General features: G+C 45.6%; 2 protein-coding genes across 3 annotated transcripts in view; both read right to left on the bottom strand.

Moving 5' to 3' along the window:
• Window positions 1–573: 573 nt before the first annotated feature.
• On the bottom strand, window positions 574–7,308 carry LOC118385257 (14 kDa phosphohistidine phosphatase-like). The gene is made up of 3 exons (XM_035772244.2): window positions 7,012–7,308; window positions 1,366–1,493; window positions 574–1,211 (listed from the first exon to the last, which is right to left on the bottom strand). Exons 1-3 carry the CDS (start codon window positions 7,175–7,177, stop codon window positions 1,119–1,121), a joined length of 387 nt encoding a protein of 128 aa, XP_035628137.1. The 5' UTR covers window positions 7,178–7,308; the 3' UTR covers window positions 574–1,118.
• Window positions 7,309–7,384: 76 nt separating this feature from the next.
• The window catches only part of LOC118385256 (ectonucleoside triphosphate diphosphohydrolase 2-like), a 51,941-nt gene continuing 49,344 nt past the window's right edge, over window positions 7,385–9,981 (bottom strand). For both annotated transcript variants that reach the window (XM_035772243.2, XM_035772242.2), the window contains exons 6-9: window positions 8,819–9,091; window positions 8,488–8,607; window positions 8,123–8,257; window positions 7,385–7,909 (exon numbers count right to left, since the gene is read on the bottom strand). In XM_035772243.2, the coding sequence (XP_035628136.1) occupies window positions 7,694–7,909; window positions 8,123–8,257; window positions 8,488–8,607; window positions 8,819–9,091 (744 nt within the window). In that variant the 3' untranslated portion in view covers window positions 7,385–7,693. The remainder of the gene's footprint in view (window positions 7,910–8,122; window positions 8,258–8,487; window positions 8,608–8,818; window positions 9,092–9,981) is intronic.

The raw sequence follows: 9,981 nt of genomic DNA, 5'->3' as shown, positions 1-9,981 counted from the left end.
GCAGTAGCACATACTGACAGCAAGGTATATTTTAGGTACATGATTGAGTGTAGAGTTGCAGTATACAGTGATGTAATGGTAAAAACAATAGGTGGGTAAACTGATTGCGGTGTAAAAAGTAACACTCCCTATACTTTCATGTAAACTGCAATTACCCTCCACTATACCACTGTGCCTGTATGGCAACATCGGAAGTTAACACATTTCAGATCAATGAGTTCACCTGACCTTATCTGATATCCACATTTATAATCACTCATGTTGCAGTTGCTCAGCAATTTGCTCCCAAAACCATATGAACTTCCTGTAGTTAGATACACAGTGAGATAAAAGTAGAGAGAAACATAATGACAGATGCGTTTTTCTGTTATGAAACAGGAGTGCGCTATTTGAAAGATGGAGTGTTATATTTCCCCTATGTTGAACCACATTGCTCAACATGATAATGGCTTTATGACTCCATGACCGGAGATGGAATTTCATACTCATTCGTTTTCAGGTACCGGTATTGTATGATATAAAATGTCCTTACTAAACATTAATTCATGCTAATAAAGCATACGTTACAATGTATTAAATCGATGTAAACATTTATTAGTTTTATGGTTAAACATGAAAAGATTCCTGTTAAGTAATGTTTTCCATGTATTGTTTCACTGAAACAAAATACAAAATCAAGCACTGTTCTGGGTATATTAGTCAGCAACTAGGTCAGCATTTCCCAAACTTTTTACCTTAGCACTTCACAGCCGATTCAAATAAACAAAGCTCAATGAGGATTTGATCATTTGAATACACTGTATGTAAGGCAACAAAAATTAATATGCACCTCACAGCTGATTCAAATAAACAATGCTTGATGATGATTTGATCATTTGAATACACTGTGTGTAAGGCAACAAAAATTAATATGCACCCCTTGGGGTCCCTAGGACTGAGTTTGGGAAACGATGAACTAGGTAATGTGTCAGTCTTAGTCCCAGCTTTGTACCGACAGGTTTGTCTTCAGATCTCACATACTGTGATGCCACTGAGGTTTTGCAGTGTTCTGTTGGTCCACACTCAGGAAGGAGTCAGGCCCGAACCAAGTCCAAGCACAGAGGTGGGTCCAGTGTAGGTCAGTATCCCTCATCAGCCCAGGTGATCTCGTATTTAGGATAGCGGACCTTCAGTTTCTCTGTGGAAACAGCGTGATTTGCTTTTCCAAAGCCCTGCAAAGAACAAGAAAGCAATTCAAAGGATAACTTGGCTGCTAGGAAATAACAAACCTCAAGAGATGTAATCTCAGCCATGCACTATCAGAAAACCCAATCAATAGACGTACGAGTTCCACTGAAATAACAACGCTATTCTGCATTCTCTTACCATGGAGTAGCCATAGACGTGGATCTTCTTTGACTGGCAGTCGTGCTTAATCCTTCCTCCTCCAATACATTCACAGTCCAGGTGCCCTCCTTTCTCAAGCTCCTCTGCTACCTTGTCATAGATATCCGCTGCAGGGACAAAAACACAAAAATCATTCATGTACTCAAGGTTTCAGAACCAATCTCTTTGAAATACTCAAAATACACTATTTCAAAAGCACTGATGTGCAGAATAACCCAGTGAAAGTCTGTTGTTTTTTGTATGAGGAATGTACACTATCTACAAAAGTACACCCCTTCAAATGAGTGAATTTGGCTATTTCGGCCACACCTGTTGCTGACAGTTGTATAAAATTGAGCACAGAGCCATGCAATCTCCAGAGGAAAACATTGGAAGTAGAATGGCCTTACTGAAGAGCTCAGTGACATTCAATGTGGCACCGTCATAGAATGCCAGCTTTCCAACAAGTAATGTTGTCACATTTTTGCCCTGCCAGAGCTGCCCCAGTCAACTGGAAGTTACGTTATTGTGGAAGTGGAAACGTCTAGGTGCAAAAACAGCTCATTAGTCAAAAATAAAAATAGTAAAGTATAGTACAGATACCAAAAATAACTAAGTAGTACTTCAAAGTATTTTTACACCACTGCCCAGGAGAGTGGAGGCAATTATGCATTGTTCTCTACCTTCTTTCCTTTGTGTTGTTGTCTGTGCCCAATAATGTTTGCAGCGTGTTGTGTTGCTACCATGCTGCGTTGTCATGTGTTGCTGCCTTAGGTCTCTCTTTATGTAGTGTTGTGTCATTACACACACACACACACACACACACACACACACACACACACACACACACACACACACACACACACACACACAGTTGAAGTCGGAAGCTTACATACACCTTTGCCAAATACATTTAAACTCAGTTATTCACAATTCCTGACAATTCCTAACTGTCTTAGGTCAGTTAGGATCACCACTTTATTTTAAGAATGTGAAATGTCAGAATAATAGCAGAGAGAATCATTTATTTCAGCCATCACAATCCCAGTGAGTCAGAAGTTTACACACTCAATTAGTATTGGTCAGCATTGCCTTTAAAATGGTTTAACTTGGGTCAAACGTTTCAGGTAGCCTTCCACAAGCTTCCTAAAATAAGTTGGGTGAATTTTGACACATTCCTCCTGACAGAGATGGTGTAACTGAGTCAGGTTCGTAGGCCTCCTTGCTTGCACACGCTTTTTCAGTTCTGCCCACTAATTTTCTATAGGATTGAGGTCAGTGCCTTGTGATGGCCACTCCAATACCTTGACTTTGTTGTCCTTAAGCCATTTTGCCACAACTTTGGAAGTATGCTTGGGGTCATTGTCCATTTGAAAGACCCATTTACGACCAAGCTTTAACTTCCTGACTGATGTGGCCAACAAGGCAGAGTTCATCTCAGCCTATGCCTCCCTCCAGTCCCTCGACTTCTTGGCACTGACGGAAACATGGATCACCACAGATAACACTGCTACTCCTACTACTCTCTCTTCGTCCGCCCACATGTTCTCGCACACCCCGAGAGCTTCTGGTCAGCGGGGTGGTGGCACCGGGATCCTCATCTCTCCCAATTGGTCATTCTCTCTTTCTCCCCTTACCCATCTGTCTATCGCCTCCTTTGAATTTCATGCTGTCACAGTTACCAGCCCTTTCAAGCTTAACATCCTTATCATTTATCGCCCTCCAGGTCCCCTCGGAGAGTTCATCAATGAGCTTGATGCCTTGATAAGCTCCTTTCCTGAGGACGGCTCACCTCTCACAGTTCTGGGCGACTTTAACCTCCCCACGTCTACCTTTGACTCATTCCTCTCTGCCTCCTTCTTTCCACTCCTCTCCTCTTTGACCTCACCCTCTCACCTTCCCCCCCTACTCACAAGGCAGGCAATACGCTCGACCTCATCTTTACTAGATGCTGTTCTTCCACTAACCTCATTGCAACTCCCCTCCAAGTCTCCGACCACTACCTTGTATCCTTTTCCCTCTCGCTCTCATCCAACACTTCCCACACTGCCCCTACTCGGATGGTATCGCGCCGTCCTAACCTTCGCTCTCTCTCCCCCGCTACTCTCTCCTCTTCCATCCTATCATCTCTTCCCTCTGCTCAAACCTTCTCCAACCTATCTCCTGATTCTGCCTCCTCAACCCTCCTCTCCTCCCTTTCTGCATCCTTTGACTCTCTATGCCCCCTATCCTCCAGGCCGGCTCGGTCCTCCCCTCCCGCTCCGTGGCTCGACGACTCATTGCGAGCTCACAGAACAGGGCTCCGGGCAGCCGAGCGGAAATGGAGGAAAACTCGCCTCCCTGCGGACCAGGCATCCTTTCGCTCCCTCCTCTCTACATTTTCCTCTTCTGTCTCTGCTGCTAAAGCCACTTTCTACCACTCTAAATTCCAAGCTTCGGCCTCTAACCCTAGGAAGCTCTTTGCCACCTTCTCCTCCCTCCTGAATCCTCCTCCCCCTCCTCCTCCCTCTCTGCAGATGACTTCGTCAACCATTTTGAAAAGAAGGTCGACGACATCCGATCCTCGTTTGCTAAGTCAAACGACACCGCTGGTTCTGCTCACACTGCCCTACCCTGTGCTCTGACCTCTTTCTCCCCTCTCTCTCCAGATGAAATCTTGCGTCTTGTGACGGCCGGCCGCCCAACAACCTGCCCACTTGACCCTATCCCCTCCTCTCTTCTCCAGACCATTTCCGGAGACCTTCTCCCTTACCTCACCTTGCTCATCAACTCATCCCTGACCGCTGGCTACGTCCCTTCCGTCTTCAAGAGAGCGAGAGTTGCACCCCTTCTGAAAAAACCTACACTCGATCCCTCCGATGTCAACAACTACAGACCAGTATCCCTTCTTTCTTTTCTCTCCAAAACTCTTGAACGTGCCGTCCTTGGCCAGCTCTCCCGCTATCTCTCTCAGAATGACCTTCTTGATCCAAATCAGTCAGGTTTCAAGACTAGTCATTCAACTGAGACTGCTCTTCTCTGTATCACGGAGGCGCTCCGCACCGCTAAAGCTAACTCTCTCTCCTCTGCTCTCATCCTTCTAGACCTATCGGCTGCCTTCGATACTGTGAATCATCAGATCCTCCTCTCCACCCTCTCCGAGTTGGGCATCTCCGGCGCGGCCCACGCTTGGATTGCGTCCTACCTGACAGGTCGCTCCTACCAGGTGGCGTGGCGAGAATCTTTCTCCTCACCACGCGCTCTCACCACTGGTGTCCCCAGGGCTCTGTTCTAGGCCCTCTCCTATTCTCGCTATACACCAAGTCACTTGGCTCTGTCATAACCTCACATGGTCTCTCCTATCATTGCTATGCAGACGACACACAATTAATCTTCTCCTTTCCCCCTTCTGATGACCAGGTGGCGAATCGCATCTCTGCATGTCTGGCAGACATATCAGTGTGGATGACGGATCACCACCTCAAGCTGAACCTCGGCAAGACGGAGCTGCTCTTCCTCCCGGGGAAGGACTGCCCGTTCCATGATCTCGCCATCACGGTTGACAACTCCATTGTGTCCTCCTCCCAGAGCGCTAAGAACCTTGGCGTGATCCTGAACAACACCCTGTCGTTCTCAACTAACATCAAGGCGGTGGCCCGTTCCTGTAGGTTCATGCTCTACAACATCCGCAGAGTACGACCCTGCCTCACACAGGAAACGGCGCAGGTCCTAATCCAGGCACTTGTCATCTCCCGTCTGGATTACTGCAACTCGCTGTTGGCTGGGGTCCCTGCCTGTGCCATTAAACCCCTACAACTCATCCAGAACGCCGCAGCCCGTCTGGTGTTCAACCTTCCCAAGTTCTCTCACGTCACCCCGCTCCTTCGCTCTCTCCACTGGCTTCCAGTAGAAGCTCGCATCCGCTACAAGACCATGGTGCTTGCCTACGGAGCTGTGAGGGGAACTGCACCTCAGTACCTCCAGGCTCTGATCAGGCCCTACACCCAAACAAGGGCACTGCGTTCATCCACCTCTGGCCTGCTCGCCTCCCTACCACTGAGGAAGTACAGTTCCCGCTCAGCCCAGTCAAAACTGTTCGCTGCTCTGGCCCCCCAATGGTGGAACAAACTCCCTCACGACGCCAGGACAGCGGAGTCAATCACCACCTTCCGGAGACACCTGAAACCCCACCTCTTTAAGGAATACCTAGGATAGGATAAGTAATCCTTCTCACCCCCCCCCCCTTTAAGATTTAGATGCACTATTGTAAAGTGACTGTTCCACTGGATGTCATAAGGTGAATGCACCAATTTGTAAGTCGCTCTGGATAAGAGCGTCTGCTAAATGACTTAAATGTAAATGTAATGTAAATGATGTCTTGGAATGTTGCTTCAATATATTCACATGATTTTCCTCCCTTATGATGCCATCTATTTTGTAGAGTGCACCCGTCCCTCCTGTAGCAAAGCATTCCCACAACATGATGCTGCCATCCCCATGCTTCACGGTTAGGATGGTGTTCGACTTGCAAGCCTCCCCCTTTTTCCTCCAAACATAATGATGGTCATTATGGCCAAACAGTTCTATTATTGTTTCATCTGGCCAGAGGACATTTCTCCAAAAAGTACAATCTTTGTCCCCATGTGCAGTTGCAAACCGTAGTCTGGCTTTTTTTATGGCGGTTTTGGAGCAGTGGCTTCTTCCATGCTTAGTGGCCTTTCAGGTTATGTCGATATAAGACTCGTTTTACTGTGGATATAGATACTTTTGTACCTGTCAGCATTATCACAAGGTCCTTTGCTGTTGTTCTGGGATTGATTTGCACTTTTCACACCAAAGTACGTTCATCTCTAGGAGACAGAACGAGTCTCCTTCCTGAGCGGTATGACGGCTGCATGGTCCCATGGTGTTTATACTTGATGAACGTGGTACCTTCAGGTGTTTGGAAATTGCTGACCAAAGATGAACCAGACTTGTGGAGGTCTACAATTCTTTTTCTGAGGTCTTGGCTGATTTCTTTGATTTTCCCATGATGTCAAGCAAAGAGGCACTGAGTTTTAAGGTAGGCCTTGAAGTACATTCACACCTCCAATTGACTCAAATGATGGCTTTAGAAGCTTCTGATATTATAATTGACATGACAAATTTCTGGAATTTTCCAAGCTGTTTTTGGCAGTCAATTTAGTGTATGCAAACTTCTGACCCAGTGGAATTGTGATAAAGTGAATTATTAGTGAAATAATCTGTCTGTAAACAATTGTTGGAAAAATTACTTGTGTCATGCACAAAGTAGATGTCCTGACTGACTTACCAAAATCATAGTTTGTTAACAAGACATTTGTGGAGTGGTTGAAGAACGAGTTTTAATGACTCCAACCGAAGTCTAGGTAAACTTCCGACTTAAACTGTATACACACACACACACACATACATACATAACAAAACATGACAAAACAACACTACATGAAGAGAGACCTAAGACAACAATATAGCAAGGTAGGGCTGGACTGTCTGACATTTTCAGTGACATAAGCCCCACCTACTAGCTCGCAAGCGTCACTGCCGGCACAGTACGAGTCTTAGTCTGTAGCTAGTAGATCAGTGACATATACATGAATTATACTAAAACTGAAAGACAAAAAGCATCCTCATTCTTGGTCCTCTTACCATGATATTCGGCCCAGGCATATCCACGTACAATATCTACGCTCGAATCGTCGCCGTCTTCTTTACTGTGTACTCGAATGAGAACGTATTTGAACACACCCGTCGGGTCGATTTCTGCCTCTGGAATGTTCGCCATTAGGGAAGCAGCCTTCGTTTGAGTACACATTTTTCCTTAAAATAGTTCCACGAAATGCAACGTACTTAGCTAGTTCGCACAGCTGATAATGATTGAATTTGAAATAGTAGACAATTCTTCCTGCGATGATCAATGTGGAAAGAAAGATCCGAAGCACACTTCCGGAAATACAGAAAGATGCTATTATGGTACTTGTAGTTTTAGTCACTTGTAGTCAATATACAAACACCACTCATGTACAAAACAAAACAGTTTATTTTTTGTTATCAAAATACAAAATGAATATAAATCATAAACAAATGGCACTTAAATGTTGGGTAAATGTGTTGTGAGAGTGATGTTGAACATTAATTATAGCCTACATTGTGTGATGTACAGAAAACCCCCTATTTGTTAAAGAGAGGATATTTAAAATGTATTGACAGCCTGAGAGGACTCCGTTTTTATCTCTGTGTAAAGAGAGACAATATAATTAATACTTTATCCAACATTATATCTACACACTCCAGGATAGTAACACCAGCATAAGGGATTCCCTTATTATGATTAGCTGGCAATGTCACTGCTTCCTTTCTTCTTCCCGCGGCAGGCTTGCAGGGAGACGTACATCAGGGCGGTGGTGAGGAGTAGGGCGAAGAGGAAGAGCAGGGACGTCCAGGCTCCAGGTTTCAGAGCCTTCCTCAGGCCTACGCTCTCCCCCGGCAGCAGACTGCTCAAACTGAGCATGTAGCCCAGGGCCCAGCCCACAGAGGTATCCCCTGCCTAGTGACATTTCAAACAAACACCTCAGGTTAGCCTGGGTACACTCAGAGCATTCTGATAGGCACTTGGTGCACTAGGGGGAGAGGCTGTAGCCTAAAAATAAGTAAATTACAAACACTAACAAGACTTTGTGTAATGTCAATGATTATGCTGGTATCTGGAGTAAAATAAGGAGATTGAGAAATAAATCATATTCACATCAAGCAAGTTTACCTTTTTCTGGAAAGAAATGCGGGGGAATGAGATCTCGTCAAAGCCATAGCCTCTCGTGAAGAGCACCTTGGTGAAGACAGAAGCAGCACAGAAGTCCTGCAGACGAGGCTCCTGGTCTGGGGCCAGCACCAACATCTGAAACAGGATACAAAAATGTGTACTGCATAGCCATGAAATCCATCCAGAAATCCATGAAAACACATGCAAACACTGACGGGGTCTCTCACATGCATGCAGGCTCTCTCCCCTTCACACACAAATGTTCTCTCTCACACACACACACACACACACACACACACACACACACACACACACACACACACACACACACACACACACACACACACAAAGAGAGGGCTGCTGACCTCATTGATGCTCATGTTACAGACAGCACGGGCTGCCTCTTCCAGTTGGGCAGGGGTGGCAACAATGATTCCTGTAGTAGTCTGTAGGAACTGGTGAATGTAGAAGAAGGCTGAGAACGCCTGATGGACAAATGGAGAGAAAGAGAGAAAAAAAAGGATGAGTTATGATTAGGGTCGGAGCTGTAGTTAGGGTTAGGTTTGTGTCTTGAGGGTTGGGTTTAAGGTTAGGGTTGAACCACGATGTGGACATGAAACTAGGTTTAGGGTTGTAGTTGAGGATAGGGTTAGGGTTGATTCAACCACTGTATGGGCCCCTCCTAATGCCTCTCACCATGAAGCTGCCACTGACATTGGGCTGGAACACCTTGTCAAAGGAGCACTGGGAGAAGGGGCAGCTGTGGAAGGAGAAGATCTCAGTCATGTTGCCCAGGCAGTGATCATAGTCGCCACTGCCCTCCACAGTTAGGGCTGTCTGGGGATTGTAGCCAGAGCTGGGTGTCAGGCCCACTGTGCAGGGAGAGTCAAACAATGTCCCCACCTTCATGGTGACGTTGTAGCCTGCAGGGAAGCACGGGTGGGACATTTTCCCTGTGTGACCCTGACCCTGAGAGAGAGAGAGAGAGAGAGAGAGACACAGAGAGAGACACAGAGAGAGAGACACAGAGAGACGACAGAGACAGAGAGACAGAGAGAGCGGGACAGACAGAGAGAGAGACAGAGAGAGAATTTATTACAGTAACTTGACACTTTCCTATAACAAGTAGAGACCAAGCTACAGTCATAAATGGAGTACTATGGTACTGAGGACCAATATCTATTGTTGGAATTAATGCCTGGGATGACTTTCAAATACACATGGTTATCTTAATCTGTTATAGATACAACACATAGAAACAATCTGGGGGTGATATATTAGTGGGTGGGTTTCCAATGATTTATAACAGAGTCTCTAGATTTCTTGTTACGTGACATGACTGGGAAAGACTCTGGGCCCTTGCTGGAGTGCATAAAGGTAAATACACACACTATGGAGACGGAAGGTACAGAGCGTTGCACGGTACTGCAATGTCCTTTTTCATCACAAAAGGGGCGGCTCCTTTTGGCTCAATTTTGTACAACCTAAAAACTGAAAGGCGCCTTATCATTCCTTTTGCAGACATGGGTACAGTGTTGTCGCTTGGTTCCTTGATCTGATATATAGACTATATTAACCAACATCCGTCTAGACCTTCATTACCTTCTCTCTCTAGTCAGAATGCGACTATGCCATAATCAGGACAGAAAATGGACCTCAAACCAGGTGTGGGAGATGGCAGTGTACTCCTAATTATCCCAACTGACACATCGAGAATATTGAAATACTGCTAGTTTTTTGTCAGCGTGCTATTGCAGCCAATTGGATTCCATGAAAATGCGAATCTTAGCATTGGGGCGAGATTGCTCGTTTTTCGGAAGCATGCGGTCATTAAAAACAAGCAGAATTTCAATCTTCTA

The sequence above is a fragment of the Oncorhynchus keta genome, chromosome 6 (assembly GCF_023373465.1).
Source record: "Oncorhynchus keta strain PuntledgeMale-10-30-2019 chromosome 6, Oket_V2, whole genome shotgun sequence".
Lineage (NCBI taxonomy): Eukaryota > Metazoa > Chordata > Actinopteri > Salmoniformes > Salmonidae > Oncorhynchus > Oncorhynchus keta.
The sequence above is the reverse complement of the archived record's forward strand: the minus strand, read 5'-3'. Positions and strand labels throughout refer to the sequence as shown.

What these genes read in the sequence shown, in the direction of transcription:
- LOC118385257 (XM_035772244.2), bottom strand. Translation starts at nt 7,177, where the DNA reads ATGTGTACTCAAACGAAGGCTGCTTCCCTAATGGCGAACATTCCAGAG. An exon ending in TGCCTGGGCCGAATATCATG is followed by an intron (nt 1,494 to 7,011) that starts GTAAGAGGACCA and finishes TTGTCCCTGCAG; the next exon opens with CGGATATCTATGACAAGGTA. An exon ending in ACGTCTATGGCTACTCCATG is followed by an intron (nt 1,212 to 1,365) that starts GTAAGAGAATGC and finishes TGTTCTTTGCAG; the next exon opens with GGCTTTGGAAAAGCAAATCA.